This window comes from Argiope bruennichi, chromosome X1 (genome assembly GCF_947563725.1).
Source record: "Argiope bruennichi chromosome X1, qqArgBrue1.1, whole genome shotgun sequence".
In the NCBI taxonomy this organism is placed as follows: Eukaryota; Metazoa; Arthropoda; class Arachnida; order Araneae; family Araneidae; genus Argiope; species Argiope bruennichi.
The window spans coordinates 101,522,791-101,541,166 of record NC_079162.1 but is presented as its reverse complement, the minus strand read 5'-3'; the positions used below and the strand labels follow the sequence as shown (position 1 = coordinate 101,541,166).

The 18,376-nt window shown below is 28.9% G+C and overlaps 2 protein-coding genes across 7 annotated transcripts in view; one reads left to right on the top strand and one right to left on the bottom strand.

The window, feature by feature from the left end:
* Positions 1–11,203, bottom strand: part of LOC129958252 (neprilysin-4-like) — a 62,218-nt gene extending 51,015 nt beyond the window's left edge. The window contains exons 1-4 of one of the 3 annotated variants that reach the window (XM_056070560.1): positions 11,073–11,203; positions 5,615–5,655; positions 4,164–4,285; positions 3,112–3,147 (exon numbers count right to left, since the gene is read on the bottom strand). In XM_056070560.1, the coding sequence (XP_055926535.1) occupies positions 3,112–3,147; positions 4,164–4,285; positions 5,615–5,655; positions 11,073–11,078 (205 nt within the window). In that variant the 5' untranslated portion in view covers positions 11,079–11,203. Of the gene's footprint in view, positions 1–3,111; positions 3,148–4,163; positions 4,286–5,614; positions 5,656–7,774; positions 7,917–10,708; positions 11,033–11,072 lie in introns of those variants that run through there. The other 2 variants (XM_056070562.1, XM_056070561.1) reach the window with 2 other exon arrangements.
* LOC129958253 (procathepsin L-like) overlaps positions 1–18,376 on the top strand; it is a 77,558-nt gene that overhangs the window by 37,661 nt on the left and 21,521 nt on the right. The gene's annotated exons all lie outside the window — the stretch shown is intronic.

The window sequence follows — 18,376 nt, the reverse complement described above, 5'->3', positions numbered from 1 at the left end:
CTCGACTCAACCTATTGATGCTGTGTAATGATCTGGAGCTCTATTCATTTGAAATCACATTTACAAAACTATTGTCTAGTTTACCAACGCTACTAGAAATAACCGCATTTAATATCTGATTTCGTATAATCTTTTACTGTGGAACCCATTCAGGAATCTCGAAAACGGTATACCAAACAAATTGAAGAACTGATTTTAATTTGAGATCATGGATCTAAGGTACACCAAAAAATTTTGCTTTGATTAATGCATCATTTTGTTTGAAATTGCATTCCTTAATTAAAATTATATTTTTCAAGAAATTTTCATTTTCTTATCTGAAGTTCAGTTATAGAAATCTATTCTATACTGACTATCCTATCAATCCGATAAAATTTTAATATGTTTGTCAAGGAACATATTTTTGAGAATTTTTTAAATAAATCTGGAGTTTTTTCTGAACATACTTAATTGCATATATCTTTGTCATTTCTTAAATACATATGCTCTAAATATTTACACTTTAATTTGTGAATATTCCTCCAACACTTTTGTATATTTCTCGGGATTTCCTTAAGTACATTTCTCGGGATTTCGCTGAAATGATGCTAGTATTTGATACATTACCTAGTTGTGAACGTCACACAATTCACTCTTTGAAAATCTAAGGGACAAAATAAAATTTAAGTTTTGTGTAGCTTAAAAAATCAACCCACCGCGATTTTTAATTAATCTCATGAATTCTTGCTGGTTTCCAGGGTAATTTTATAATTTAACATAGATTTCTAGAATTAGTAATTAGGGAATAAAAGTTTACTGTTTTCTGTGACTCCAAGATTTTGTGACTTGTTTTGATTACCAGAATTTTGGGAAAAATTTCCTATTAGTATACTAATAAAAGAAATGCTTTTTTATATTTATTATTTTCTAGTTATTTGTCATTTTTATGGTGTTAATGAAGGCTTAAAGAAGAAATAAAACACATATTATTCACGTATTGGATGAAATCATTGATTTGCGCACAATCTATATATTTAGTATTCTACAAGAATAATAAATATTTTAATTTACATTAGTAATATTCCTACTTTAAGAATAAAGTTTTTAATTCACATCTTTTCATAACATTCTTTATATCTTACTTTTATTAATTTTCTTATAAAAATACGAGTAAAAAGCAAAGCCGTTAAAGTATGACACTCTCATAGGAATACTTTGTTAATTGGAATTTAAAAGAATTATAATATATTTTAACTTTTAATGAATATCCAAGAATATCCTTTTTATATTTACATTGTGTCTTAATTTCTTTATAATATTACTAAATTTTCGGTAAAAAAAATACTCTTTCCTACTTTTTATTACATTGCTAAAACGGTGTCTGAAACATTTTTTTTTGGTTATTGTTTACTATTTCATAATTCTTGATGGAACTAAAAAATGGAACTATGGAAATTATGGGACTAAAAAATGAATATTTATCAAAGTAATTACAAGATGGCGAGTTTTTTGTGAAATCCATTTTTTGTTAAATTGCTATATTAATTGATAGTTAAGAATTCTTAAATTATTAAAATATTCTATTTTTACCAGGAACCAATATCTGCTCAAAATTTCTGAAATCTAGCATAAAAAGAATGATGAGCTTATCAATTACAAAGTTCCATCATTACAAGCATTAACTTTTGGGTACATTTGACGGCTAAGACTATCAAATAATCGTTTTATCTATTTTAAGGAGGGTGTATTTAATTCGTCAATAAACCTCTTAATTAGTTTTATCCATCTTTATAATCATAAACTGAATAAAACTATTCTTCAATAATCCTTTTATATACTATTCCTCTCATCACCAAATTAAATCTGTTCCAAATGCAAACATTTCTTTAAAAAAAATTCATATCAAAAAGGTTAAACATGCGAAGTTAAGTAAAGGCGTTTAATGAAATAGAACAGTGACGAGGAGAAGGGAAAAGATGAAAACGACATGCAGATCGAAAACGTTTCGTGGAAGTATACAGACAAAAGCTTTCAGATTGTCATTAAATTTGCTAAACAAGGTTCATCCACTTCAGCATATGATGTTGTGAAGTTCCGTTTCGTATGCAGAGTATCTTAAAAATTCCTTTGGTTATCATTTAATCAGATGCACATTTGAAATGGTAAATCACATTAAAGAAATAAGTAAATTTTATGTGGTAATATGAGTGGTAATTTCAAAATATCGTTTAATTTTTTTCTGATAAATAAAATTACGTTTATGTGTGGCAGTTTTAAATTATTTGCATGGATTCATATATTATTTATATAACTCTTTGAACTCTCCACTACGGCGACATTAGGTTGCATGCATACTTTAAGCTTAAAACACATACCATTTTTTTAATCCAGGATTACAACGCAGTTACTTTGCGCAACCAAAATTAGTAATCAGCAACTGAAATTAGTAATTGTGTTTTCAGTAAAAGCCTGTCTATACCGCTTGAATAAAAAATAAATAAATTATATGTGTTTTAAATCAAAGCACATATTATTCAAAAGTAGGTGCATGTCTATTTTAAACAAAAATATGCATGCCTATTTTATAGGCATGCGTCAAGTGCTAAGGGTTAATTGCATCAGAGAGATCGAAAAACCTGACCTACGATCTTTGCGTACTGTAATTTCTATAGATGGTATCATAAAACAATCAGATAAAATTCATGAAACATCCTTTCAATTGTCCGGATAAACATCATAACCGTAACTGGCAAGATAGCATTAGTGTCAGTTAAGAGAGATTTTTCTTATTTTTTTTCTAAATTGATGATTACAGTAAATTTCAGGTTTTGTACTATCTCATTTTCATATATAATTTATTACTAGAAAGAGAAAATTAGAAACGGGATGGATTCAAGTCAGGTTCAAGTTTTAATATTACGGATTGAGTTCACACATTCTATGAAAACTAGAGAAAAGGGTAGAATTGGACTAAAAACTCTGACCCTACGGACTCTGATTGTAATTCTTTTCATTTGAAGGGCTAATCGCATTTATCGTTGCTTCAAATTTACTAATTGAAAGATTTTTTGGGGGGCATTCCTGTTTAACTTATAGGTTGTAAAATTATGGCATCAAATCATTAGTACTCACCAACTGATTGGCAAGCTGCAGTTTGGCATACTATTTCTGAAAACAAATACATAATTAATACAAACTGTGAAATAATCTTTCAAGCCAGAAATTAAAAAAAAATCCATAATACGATGAAGCAAGAACAAATATTCAGTCAAAAGAAGAAAAACGATAATTTTCTTCAGATGTGTGTTGATTTAATTTTATTCTAATTACATCATTTTGTAAACATTTAAGAATTAATTTAATATGAAATATTGTAAAAACTAGAATAATGCGATTCCTTATTTTACTCCTAATCAAATATTTCGTGAGTTTAAATGTGATATAAATGGAAAATTTGTCTAATATTTTTTCAAAAATAAATCAGAAACTAAACCAAAAATTGACCCAAACAGTCTTCTAATAAAAATTGCCTACTTGCATTACAATTCCATTTAGAAGCCGGAAATTGATCCCGATAATGATGAAAATGAGATACTGATTTCTCATAGCAAATATCGGAAAGTTGAGTATCTTGCAAAGACGTATCGTTTTTGTAGAAACCGACATCTCAGATCTAGATTTACAGAAAAAGCAATAACAATTGTATATTTGGCAAGGAATATCGGATAATTAAAAGAGAATTATACATTTTAGAGACGTAATATTTTAACGAAGAACATATCGTAACTGCAGGGTCTAAAAGAAGAAATTTTTTGTGGGAAAAAAAATTGTTAAGTCATCAGATGTATTGGTTAGATTTTACGAAACCAGAAAAATAATGTGCAATACTTTTATTTTAATATTTAATATTTTGCAATGTTGCATATAATAAAAGTATAATTTCCATTTTTTACTTTTCTTCTAAAGGCTGTTCTATAAAACATTACCTCTAATTATATTTCGTACGTATTTATATGTAAAACCACAATTCGTTTTTTATACATGTTATTCAGAATTCAGGTCTATATTTTAGCTTTATTTGGAACTTAATGAAGACAATGTCAATATTCTAAGCATCAAAAATCTCTAAATAATAGTTATTGGTATTTTATGTTTTGATTTGATGGTATTGGAAAAAAACTTACCATTATTCCCTTGTTTCTTGGTATGAGAAAGTATGAGGGCGGTAGTCAATCCTATAACAAGGAAAGAGAGAAGAAGCAATGCACAGATAAGACTTTTTTCTAATGTTGTTTTCTGCTTGAACCTATGAAGATACAGCATAATAACAAATATAAAATATAAAACAAATATTGAAAATGTAAAATTTAAAGAATTTGTTGACTGAAATAAGATGGATTTGATTGAAACTTGTTTTCTCATCCTCGTCTTCCCATTCTTATTTTTACTTAAGTATATGTAAAGTTCTGACCGATTTTCTATTCTAACTTCTGTTTTGTTTTGTTCTGTTTCTCACGATCTTAGAGATTTCGGACTTAGATAATCTTTTTACAAAAACTATATGGTTTGTTTTTGTATGTTAGCTTGAAGTATTATTGTTCTTTTGCAAATCTAAGTTTGAAAAAGATATTGCAAATTTATATTTTCATTGTTAGTATCGCTTCTATTAACAGATGTTGCATGATGAGTAGAAAGCTGTATAGTATTTGAACTGATAAGACTTATAACAGTTACAAGAATTATTAATTTTGCATCATGATTTAGGGAACTCACTAAAAAGAGTTTTGCATCATTGTAAAATAAATATATAATATTTTGCTTTTCTCATGTACACCGTACAGTTCAAATGTTATTTTCTTATTTTGAGATCTATAATTGTGTGTTTGGATAAAAAACCAGCATGCAGAAAACATTGCAAAACCACCAAAACAAAAAAAAAAAAAGTTAAACATTGCATTCAGTAAATTGCATGCTGGTTATAATAAAATCGAAATACTCAGAAATATTCCAACGTCGAAAATAAATGAATAAATTAACTATTTTTTAAAAACGTTTTCAAAACTATTCTGGTCATATTTTCGCTATTTTTTAAAAATTTATTATAATAGTCCTTGAATTACTTAAACGTTTTAATACCACAAAAAAATTTAGCAAGCTTTTGTTTTTAACGACGATTTTGGCTCCAAATGCATTTTTTAGTAACATTCAAGATTTTAAGCAAATGTTTTTTTTTTTTTTTACTGAAATCGCCTCATTTGACACTCTTGATTAAAAAGAGAAAATACTGTTTTCTCAATGATTAATTTATTCATATGAAAATTCCCTTTGTGGTTATTTAAGGATAATGAATATTTCGAATGAATTTTAAGAATGAATGTTCCGAATTTTTTTTTTAAGCAAAATATCATTTACATTTTTTTATGTCTATGAGCAATTACAAATTAGTAATTAATTTACAAAAGAAATAATGGAAATTATTTTGCATATAATTGTTGTGCATAGTTCAACATATCGTTTTGTAAATTAAGTAAATCATACTCTTATTAATATCATTTACTATCAAATTACACTCAACAGTATTTTCAATGATTTCGCTTATAGTTTAAAGCGAAAGTAGAATTATTCATACACTTACTTAATTCTCAAAGAAGAGAAAGATGTCACCAAAACCTTCATCTGAAAAAGAATTATCATATAGTATCCTTGAAAGTAACAAAACAATTTTTTTCTACTGTAACACTATATCTAAAGTTTATATTCTAATTTTCAAATGTATTGTATTTTATTCTTGGAAACTGTAAGAATGTATTCAGTGCTAAACAAAACCAACTATGATTTTATATTAACCCTTTAGCTCAAGAGGTTTAACTCGTTTAATTATAAGTACACTCCCATTTATTTCGGGAATGCATTGTCGTATTGATTCAAAGTAGAGCTCGTATAGCACTTGAAATGCCAATGAATAATTGCAATTTTTTAAAATCAAATTATAACATCTATGAACGAATTAATTTTTGTTTTTAAATTTAAAAATGTCATAATTCGATGCACGACTGGAGTTCGGGCATCGTTATGTAAGGTTTAAATCACAAATAGACAATAGTAGTATTTAAATGCAACTCAATATATTTTAATCCCAAACTAAGAAAATATCCGATTCTTTTAGACAGATCTCATGATTAAAAAAACGTGCTTGCAATTTTTAAGCAGATTTTAGCTACAATTTTATCTTTAATGTGAAGATTATTATAAAAAATCCAAGTTATTGGAATGAAAGTATTGAAAAGATTATATTAACAAAAATTATCCGGAAAGGAGTGGAAACAGTTGAAAGAATCTAAAAATAAATATACATACTTTCTATCAATTAGGAAGCCTTTTAAACAAATTTTTATAAGTATTTTTTTAAAGTAAAGTAGAAGAGGATATATTAATTGGTTATAACTTCTAATTTTCATTTCGTTTAATTCTTCTTCGGCTGAAACTTTTTTTTCTGTCTTATTTTGAGCATGTACTCTTGTATTTGTTCACATGGCAGCTACTGTTCCAGCAAATAATTAATCAGGTAGCCTAATTGTGAGCAAATTGGACTTCCGGGAAAAGTCATGCAAATAATGACGAAACGAAAAAAAAGTTTCGCTTAGTTTGATTTAGTTTCGCTTTAGTTTAACGTCTCGTTTTGAGCTACAAGAGTACTACTGACTTCGGACGAATTTCGTCATTTCAAGGTCAGAAGACAAAGTCGCCTTAACCGTACTGGTGTGGACAAAATCCTTTAACTGGTATGATTGATTTCTTACATTCCAGTCACATCAGTTAAAGGATTTTGTTCTCGATGGATTTAACTTGCACCAAGAATGAGTAGACTTCACATGAGAGAACTAGGTTTCATTAATAGATGATTTTCGTATCCTGATGCTGGAATGCTGGCACCAGATTTTTGCTGTGACCTTGGAATTCCTATCTAAAAATTCTTACATCATACAATGGATCATCTTAGAGTTGAAAACCAGGGTGGCTTAACATATTTTTAGCTTCACCGAGCTATGCATCACACTAAATAGGAAAAATAGTTTTTCCAAAATTAGAGTGAATCAAAAAAGTTTTTGTTGCTTATACAAGATAGCAGATAATGTCAAGCAGTTCATATTTAATATTTATAAAATATGGTGCCAAACTTAATTTAGAGAAATTTGTGTGCAGACCATTCTGACTGTCAATGAGTCAATTAGTTTTATGTGATGGAGGTCAAAAACATTATTGTATAATTTTATGAATCCTCCACTGCATGATCACTTTATTTTTTAGGCGAAAGATGTTTAAATTTATATAAATAAACTTCAGAAATTTAATAAAAATAATTTAGAAATTTAATTTAAACATATTTAATTAAATTATATAAGTAAAAATATCAATTTATTAAATTAAAATTCTTGATATTTTCTTTAAATCAAAATATTTCAAATAAATTATTTTTCCAACTAATTATTAAATTATTCAAAATTACTCAAAAGCTCCAATATTAAAAATATTATTCACTTCATAACTTTAAATTAATAACAATACAAAATTAATACCGAATATCCGTAGCTTTAATCAACGGTTAATAATAGAGAAATTAAAGAATCAAACTTTAACAACCAGAGTCCCTCTAAACAGCGAAAGTGCAAAATTATTTTAAAATATTTAAGTGCAAATTACACTAATTATTATGAAAAACAAATATCACTGCATTTCATGCCAATTAAAAATGATTAATATTATGTAGTTCAAATTTTATTAAATTCATACATACCGCTCATAAATCGAAAGAGTGGATGAAAAAACACATTGACTTTGTTTTCAGAAGCAGAGGAATTGTTCAGTAAAAAAAATATCTACGCCGATCAAAACTTTTGTTTTTAAACATTAAGGAACAAGGAATGTGATCCTTATCATTTCACTTACTGGATTCAACAGAGTTTTGACGTAAGTCACACCTTGTTTATGATCAGGTATTATCAATCTACCATTCTCTTTTCGTGTGAGATTGTGTCAACTTGTCAATCAGGAGCAATTTAGATTAGAGATAAATCACTGAATTCTATGTGCTATTGATAACAATATTGGATACTGTCATTTAATCCATTGCGAGACAAGTTATCAAAAAAGTTATTGACAATTAATCAAAAGTATTTTTTATAATACATTCTCTAATAAATATTTTCCTATAAATGTTTAAAGTTTTTCGCAAATTTTTGTTGTTTTTAAAAATTATATTTAAAATTTTCAAGGACAAAGAAATTCGTATAAAAGGAGAAGATAAAGAAATGCTGACTGAAAAATCTTTTAATGAAGCATGATTTATAAAACTATGAAAGGAGCGTGTATTATTTTCCGAGTCTCCAAATCTATTGAAATAAACGTGACAATGTCTCAGTTGAAGTTTTTATTACGTTTATATTCCAATTATTTCCCGTATTATTTCCGTTTATATTCCAAAAGTATTATTTCCTACAATTTTTTGTCTCCATATAAAAAAAATCTTAATTTTTATTTAAAAAATTGTTTATCCCTTTTCACGCTCCACGAGATGAAATATGAGTGTGCATTCAACATTCAATTTTTGTCTGTTAGCTTGAAAAAGACACAGAACATCAATCCATACACTTCTGTCTAAATTACCCTATAATTAAAATGACTGCTTCATTAAGTTATAGGTAAAAATGAAGAGGCTTTCCTTTCATTTTTATAAATTAAAAAATATTTCATATGGCTATGAATATTCTTGGCGTTAGAGTATACACAAAAAAATAAGAAAGAAAATTTATGAAATACAAATTTAAAAAACACTTAAATTCTACACTCCACAACTGCGTGCACCAATTTAACGTCAGAAAAGTTATAATATATATATATATATATATATATATATATATATATAGAGAGAGAGAGAGAGAGAGAGAGAGAAGGGTTGATACGCATGGACTTGAAGCTTAAAATACTCATAACCAATATTGCCCAAAATTTAGATTTCTTGCTGGAAACAGTTTTTTAAAAAGAGCGGGTGATAAAAAAGAGATGATCATGTCTTGTAATCATTCAATCATGCTGTGAATTTTCTTCCACCAAAGTGTAAATTAGAAACCATTGTAGCGATAATTTCTACACGTTCTTGCAAGATATTGACCTATCTTGGATTTTCTCTAATGTTAGTTGTAATGAGGTTACACTGTATGGCACAGATTATCCATGCTTGGGTTCATCTTTGGACAGCTTGTCAACTTTCTCATTTCTTTCACGACCAGCATGCGTTTTAATTCTATTTGAAAATCGTGCACTTTTCTTTTTTTCTTCCATGTTCTTGGTCATTGATACAGTTGCTCCACAATTTTATATTTTCTTACGTTCTAATAATTTTCATAATGGTTTTTATTGTATTTTTGTACTTTCTTATTTCTATTGCCTAAATTTTTTTTTGTATACTGCACTTCTTTCACAATCCACTTCTTTCGTTTTTATTATTATCGTCAGCCGATTTAATAACGTTTTTGAGTTGCTTTTTATTAATATTTATTTTTGGTGTTGTTGAAGCTGGTATTGCTGGAAAAAAAAGGTATTGGTTTCTGTAGCTCTTCTTATAAGAGCTACAGAAACCAATACCTTTTTTTTTTCAATATTTTACACACTTTTATTTGTCTTATTTCATGCTCATAAAGAATATGACTGGACAAAGATTTAGAGTTATTATAATTTAATTATCAGTTGATCGCTTAGTTTTATTTTGTTTCTATGCAATAAGAGAGGCATCATCTGGTATATTTGGAAAATTCTGATTATAAGATTCCAAAATAAATACAGAGATAAATTAAAATGTATATTATGTACTAAACTCTAGTTAATGTGAGAAAACGTTTTTATGATACATACTTTTAATAGTGCTGGAAAATATAGAAATAAATTTTGTTCATATAAAAAAATGTAGAATTCAAAGTAAAAGCTATGAAACTAAGAGACTGAAAACAATCGATGAGGAATTAAAGCATTAAAGACTATTAAAAGGAAAAGAATTCTTAAACATTCATTAAAAATAATAATGAATGTAATTAAAATTGCTAACAACATATCATTACTTAGAGTATATCAGCAACTGACTTTTTTTTAAGATTTTTGCTTTGACCTACGCATTTCTAACAAAAGAAATGGTAATAATTTATACATTTTTATATGCTAATAAAACCATACACTCAAAAACTAACTTATTTTTATTATTTTTTATTATCTGTATTGTGTTAGAATTCTTTTTTTTTTCTTTTTACCTTTTTATTTCAATTTTATACTCTGCAGTGTTAGCCATCATTAATATTTGAATTTCCTTTTAATATTTACGGTTATTAATATATTATACAGCGCATTAAATTATTTCTCTGAAAATATAGTAATTTTTTAATTCTTCAACTTCTGAGGTAACCAATATTTTTGTTTAAAGATAGAACTGGTATTCAGTTTAAACAAAATTTTCTGAGAATCGAATGTCTTCTCATTTACATTGGTGCCTGATTGGTGAGAATAATTTGTCCTACATTGCGGTAACATACAATTTATGCAATAGAAGAGCAATTTAAAAATAATTTTCTAGAAAAATTCGTAACATATAAAGGATGCGCCAGCTAAAGATCTCTAAAACTTCTAAGAGGGGTAGTATACACCAAGACCAGTTGGAATTGCATCAATTATCAAAAAAGCTTACCAGACGCGATAAATGACATTGCACTGGAGTTCTGAGTATTTTGAGGAATCTAACAGCAAAAACGCGCTACCTATGCCCTTTTTCCAGGTTGGACTTTCAATGTGGGGAATCATTTCCTTCTATCATACTTGTTGCTTCCTTCGAATGCAACTATTTTATCTTCCTGGATCAAATGTTACCGCACCTGTTAGACGAAGAACACGTTTTGGCAGTGATGTAAAATTTAGTGGATTAACTGTAGGATAACTTCGTCCATTATTTCAGCTGTCACTTTTATAAACAATTAGAAACCACATTTAGCAACGGGTGGACAGAGCATAATGCTCCGATGCGTTAACCTTTTCGTTCATAGCAGCTGTCATACCTTCATTACTTCTTTTGGGGATAAAGTCACTTATATATGAAACATCTGCTGACAGCGACGAGGAACTGATCGTGCGCATTACAATAACTACAGGAAACGTTTGAGACACAGCAACAATCTTAGAGATTTTCTGGACCAATGATGCGCTGAAAATAAGAGGCTTGCATCTAAGCTGGTTCAGTTCAGTTCAGTTATATTAATTCCGTTTCACATCAACACAAGGGCTATTTTGGGATGAATCTCGTAATTTTGAACCTCGGTCAGATGACCAGGAGGACACCGGAGCTGGTAACACCTCTCTAAGCTTCCTCACCACCCCAGTGGAAGGCATTTTGCCCCGACGTATTTAGCGTGCACCAGACCCGCTTGCAAGACGGTTCTTTGGTGAAATCGGGTCTCGAATCTGAAACCCTCCAGTTCCGAAGTCAAGACCTTACCACCAGGCCATCGTGGTCTCCTAAACTCGTAAACGACAATACGAATGTCTCTTTTGATATTTTTATGTAACTAATCTTTATTATTACTGATCATGTAGCTTTTATCGCATTACTAAACCACATATTCATTTTAGTTAAATCCTTTTCATTTGTTATGTTATCTGTGTTTATTGTAGCGTACAGAAATAAATGTCATTTCTAACACAGCACTGCTTCGTGATTCCGGCTTGTCTAAAAGACTCGGTGGCCTAGTGGTAAGGTCTGGGTTTCAGGTTTGAAGCGAAACACCGAAGGATCACTTATAATTGAGCTTTGAGCAGTTTAAATCAGAAGTCGTAAGGCAATCATCATACCGCCGGCATGGTATGAAATCTTCGAGAGGTGAATGTCAGTTCAAATGTCGTCATCGTAATCTGACCATAGTTAAAATTACGAGATTCGTCCCAAATATCTCTCGTGTTGCTTTAAAATGTGATGTTAACCCTTTGCACTCGGAAAAGTGATTCGAAACATAATCCTTCATCTACTACAAAGACTTGTTTATTGCCCTGAAAAATGAATATATATCATTGTTTTAAGTTGAATTCTTCCAAAAAAATTTATCTATATCTTCTTACCAAGACTATTTTATTTATTTTAATAAATTAAATAAAAAATAAATTAAACGTCAAAATGATGCACCATTTTGAATGGTGTCTAAGAGGAGCCAGCCGAGTGTAAAGGGTTAATGTAACTAAATTAAAACGACTCATCTAAGTGTACTCCATCCTTCTTAGAACTTTCTAAGCCCTTTCCTAGGACACTCAGTAATTCAATAGCGTGATGGAGATGTTTCATACAGGTACATATATTAAAATTAAGAGAGGAACACTCAACTAATGTATGAAATTCGGTAAAGCTATACTTAAAAGCCACATAATTGAAATCCCAAGTTTGTTCAAACTCAAACAAGTTTGTACAACTCAAAAGTAAGGACAGAAACAAAAATCCATTTGATCTGCACTGATATCTTGCTTTTTAAAAAAAATTTATCTTCTTAGATGCTCTTTTGATTCTCGTAACTAATTAGCAGATTCAGTAACTTGAACTCATTAAATTAATGTATTAAAGGTAATTTGAGACTCGTTAATCAGATATCAAAGTATTAATCTTGAGCAAAAATTTGAAGCAATTCCATGTATTAATCAGTTATATTTACAGCCTTTTCAAGCAACTAACCAAACTGTGAATTCAAAATTTTCTGTTGTGATTATTTTCCTCTGAATACTTCTGAATTAATTTGAATTAAGTTGTTAATGGTAAATTTTAAAGTAATTTTTCTTTTGGGAATACTTTGTTGGTATTTGAATGTTACAAAACTTTGAATGAATAATTTTTTTATAAGATAATTTTTTAAAACAAAATAGACAAATTAGAAGAAACAAGTTTTTCTATAATTAGGAGTTGTAACCAAGTAGAAACAAGGCAACAACTTTTCTTTTGAGCTACCATTGTATTAGTATTATTTGTATCGTTACAACTGTCACCAAATTTTTATTGCGAGCATTTTTGTGTTTTTTAAAAAGTGTGAATTTCTGCAAGTCATCTTTTCCTTACTGCTTTCACATTTAATTTTTGTTTGCGATAATGCTTGTGACATTTATGTGAACGGACAGGGAATATTTTCGTCTATAATCAATATAGATTTCGATTCTTGGAAATACTTCGAAAATATATATTTATAACGTTCCAAAATAAATGTCTGATATTCGATAAATATAAAACACTAGAAGGGCGGTAAACATGGTATAGAATTCCATATTTATCATCTTGAATCAATCGCCAGAATTCTGAAACAAACACCTGTAAACCACGAAAGAAAAAACAGTTCCGAGAACTCTAATAGGCTCACATATTGTTCACTTTGACTCTGAAATGCTAATATTCGCTGAAATAAAATACTGAGGAAACGTTTTGTAACGGACACCTTCTTGAAGGCCTCAAAGGGCAATCGAAATTTTTTCACATACTATCTAATAAAGATGTAATTTCTCTCCCCATTCTCGTACAAAACTGTGACCTTGGGAAAAGCCGCGAATGCTACGAATGCTCAGAATTTTTTTTCCAGAATCCTGCACATAAGAGTTGTGGCTCCGTTTTATTAAAGAAAATCAGTATTTGTGTAACACAAACCACTGACAAACATTGTCACGAAAGAGTCTAATAACGTGTCTTCTTTGGGCTTCGGTTAGTATACAAGTATCAGAAAACCGAATATGTACTTGGTTATCTTTCTTCAGGTCGATTGAAACCAAAATTTGTCATGAAACAATTGTAGTTACAAGATTACATACCAAATTTCATTTATGTAAGTCATTGTGTTCTTGAATTATCGCGTTTGCATTCGTTACTGAAGCACAAGCCGACAGACAGTCAATTCCTTGATGGATTTGATTCAAAATTTGATACATAACTATACTTTAGATGATCTGTATGCTATATATAGATCTGTACTGCTCTATCTATGCACCAAAATTTATGTACCTTGGTGTTTATGTTTATAATAATCGTGTTCCAGGACAGCTGGATAGACAGATTTCCTCTGAATGGGTTTCATTCAAAATTTGACAAAAATCTACAAATTTGATGTAAACTATGTAATAAATGTCATCTATCTAGATCAAAGCGCTTTTGAATTATCTTGCTCACGGACAGACAGACATAAATCCAAAAATGTGTTTTTTTTCAATTTCATGGAGATCTGAAACATGGAGATTCCGACAAAATCTTGATTTTGAATTTTTTGATGAACACAGTTTTTTTTCTTTGTATAACTTCGTATACGAGTAAGTAAAAATGAATCCAGTCTTTATAATGTGAAGTATCTGCTAGAAGAACTTGGAAGTTATATGTGCAATTTTTAAGTGGAAGTTATATGTGCAATTTTTAAGTAGAGGTTATATGTGCAATTTTTAAGTGGAAGTTATATGTGCAATTTTTAAGTAGAGGTTATATGTGCAATTTTTAAGTGGAAGTTATATGTTCAATTTTTAAGTAGAGGTTATATGTGCAATTTTTAAGTGGAAGTTATATGTGCAATTTTTAAGTAGAGGTTATATGTGCAATTTTTAAGTGGAAGTTATATGTGCAATTTTTAAGTAGAGGTTATATGTGCAATTTTTAAGTGGAAGTTATATGTGCAATTTTTAAGTAGAGGTTATATGTGCAATTTTTAAGTGGAAGTTATATGTTCAATTTTTAAGTAGAGGTTATATGTGCAATTTTTAAGTGGAAGTTATATGTGCAATTTTTAAGTAGAGGTTATATGTGCAATTTTTAAGTGGAAGTTATATGTGCAATTTTTAAGTAGAGGTTATATGTGCAATTTTTAAGTGGAAGTTATATGTGCAATTTTTAAGTAGAGGTTATATGTGCAATTTTTAAGTGGAAGTTATATGTTCAATTTTTGTAAACTTTAAATAGCAATGTATAATTTTTGTCTTCATTCTATAGACTACTAATGAGATTTAATATTTCTTTAGGTAAGAATATTATATAGAAATGTATTATTTTTTTCTTAATAAAACGCTTTATTATATTTTCCCACTTTTTTGGTCATTTCTTTAATGATTTTTAATTAATAGATATTTTACTCTTATTTAGATAATTATTATATTTATATTCATTAAAAATTAGCAATGCAAATTATCAAAAATTAACATTTCTAGCTCAAACTTTTTGCCTACTACTACTAGTGGGAAAAATAATGCATTTATCAAATTAGAGTTTTAAGATCATATAATTTGAAGGAAAAATTCAGACAGATGAAAAATAATGTAGGGTTTTTTAAATGAAAGAAATAGTATTCTATGTTTTTCATATTTTATAAAAGCATTGAAAATAATATACTATAGCTAAAAAATTTTCATCTTGAAGAGAGAATAAATAATTCAATTGGAATGGAAGAATAATATTAAGGACTTTATACATTGTTATGCTACATTCATTAATATTGTGACGTGAATTCCTTATAAATCAAATATGCATTCAACATTTTTAAATGTTTATGTTTGAAATATTATGACGATAAACGGAGGAACTATTTTATCTTAACTTAAATGGAATACTATAAAAAGTCTTTTGGCGCAAAGTGGATTGAAATATCCCTTTTTAGAAATTTCAGTGACATATGGGGCATCTACTATAATCCTGGTCCCATAAAAAATTCATAAAATGGTAGGGAAAGGGATATATTTCCATTTGGAAATATGTTCTAAATGTCACGAAGAATTATATTTTATGTTATTCAACTCAATTGACATATTGCTGAAAGAATTGCGATGACTAAATTTTTATACAATTCTCCACTCCTATTAATTACTTTCAAAATATTTTTGGTATACTGTTTTAAATAAAAGGAATTTGAAGATTTTTCAACTAAATTCGACCAAGTTATGAAGCCATGAATTTCTTCATTTTAGACGAATCAACAGCCACTTAGATGTGTCTGCAGAGATTCGAGAATCTTCCTGAATTTTTCAAAGGCTTTACTCTTCCTTAAAATGATCTAAAATAGTAATATTCAAAACTGTTTAACTCGATCAGTTTTAGTAGCTTACGTGCGGAACTTTTGTAATGTAAAAAGTTAGTATATCAAGAATATTTTACTAAAAGCGATTAATAGACCAGGGGAATGTAAAAATTTTTTGACATCCCAATTTTACGGCAGCACATTTGCTGACTGAAACGACATAAAATACAGTCCTTTCCTGCATTGTTGCATTACAGTTTGGCAATTATTCTGCAAAATTTTTCTAATTAGTTATATATACCTAGCTCTAAAAGTTTAGATATTAATTAGTGGGCCGCTATTACTATGGGCATCCAGCATAACTCAATAATTACTGCTAACTCTTATCTATTATATCTTGCAGCTCCTGGTAAAGTTTTATTATAGCATATAAAATTTTTCATTGCTCGAAAAATAACAATGTATTTCTGTCAAAATTCCGTAACAAAAATATTTTTACACCACTGATTTAAAATTTCGTATCTCTGAGAAAAGATTCTCTGAAATTTTAATCATATGTGTTGTAAGTTCATTTTGTAATTTTTTTGTTTTTTTATTGATTTTTTTTTAAATATTCAGAAAAGTATGTATAAACTTTATTGTACGCTCTATATTTCGAAATTTCTGGTAGCAGTTACACCTGTTTTTGAGAACATACTTTCCAAATATATCGTGAACATAGGAAAATTTCTCATTTAACTTCAAGAAAAATTTGAATAAATATTCTGTCCCCATCAGAAACTATAAAATTAAAATTTATCGAATGCATCATGAATTTATAGGCTTTAGCTAGAAATTCAAAATACGACGCATCATTAGAAATGTTTAGAAGAATCTTTATTACACTTTTAAAAGGCTTTAAGTGTGTCCCGATATATTTTGCTTGAAATTGTGTAATAAATTTATTTCGCCTGGATTAAACAAGTACTTTACAATCCACCATCCTGAACTGCATCCATTATTGATTAATAGTGTAATTTAGAACTCTATCTAGGCGTCCCATGAATTCAATAAGAAAACCTTTATTCAAAAATACAACAACAATCCCACATTTATCTGAAAAAATATAATCTGGCTTTCAGGAATTGGTGTGTGTGATGCCAAAATGGCGTGATATGAGTCCATTTTGATAAATTAGGAAACTGCCATGAATCAAAGTTTACCACATCTGGCTGAAGTTCGCTTCTTCATAACACGCATTCAAAGATATATAAATAACGAGAAATATTTGAGAAAATATGCCGATTGGTTGGTTTGTTGGATTTTATTGGCGCAAGAGCCAAGTTTTGGCTAAGCTGCTCCAGGAGAAAATATGCTGAGTTTAATACAACAGAATACATTAGAACCCTATTATTTCTCCGCTACTTACTCTCCGTTTTAGACATATCTACTTTTAGCAAAAGCACTAATCCGTCCAAGGTCAACAGCCAGATCTTATTTATACCTTATTTGATTGCAATCAAATTTTATATCATAAATAAATTTTAATGAATATGCTTGATTTAAGTATCTTTTTTAATATAATGGAGGACTTACGGTTAAAAATGTATATTTGTTTCGGCTAAGATGACCGTAAAATAAAATCCCTCTTTTCCCATATAGTTCAAAACAGTTAAAATGGTATGCGTTCCTAATGTGCCGGCTGCTATTGAAATGGTAATTTCAGCTACAAAGTTATTCAAAAATGTAAAAAAGTGCAATGTTAACTAAGACGACAGCACAAAGATAAACTGTAGTTTGAGAAACACAATTGAAAAAGTCAAATAAAACCCATTGATAGAGACAGGTAGATATAAAGGAATAGTAGTTTTTATCTGAGGTAAGAAAACAACTCGGTCTGGTAAGAAAGATTAATGTACACTTTCGAAACTCCCTTTTGTAAGAAGGAAATTTCAGAAGCAGAATATTACAATGGAATATTAAAACTTAGTGCCACATATCCACACGAAACTGCCATTACGATGGAGTATAACTGTGATATAATTCATGGAAATATGCATTGTTTTCAATTGAATTTTGAAGTCTGCTTCCAACAAGTGGACAAGTGATGAGGGAAGGATGCTAACGAAATTTTACAATCCAGACTTGTTTGCTATTATACATGGTGCAGTCTAGACCCATTTGGATAATTTTATGGATGTTTTCATAAGATTATACTATCATTTTAAGAGGTAAGATGAAGAGCAATAACTATTGAATCACTTTAAGGACCATATCCATACAAATATCCGGATGTTTTGGCCAAGGATTCTCTTTCGAAGATGAAAATTTCTTAATCCACTGTGGTTGTAGAGACCATTCATGATATAATAAATATG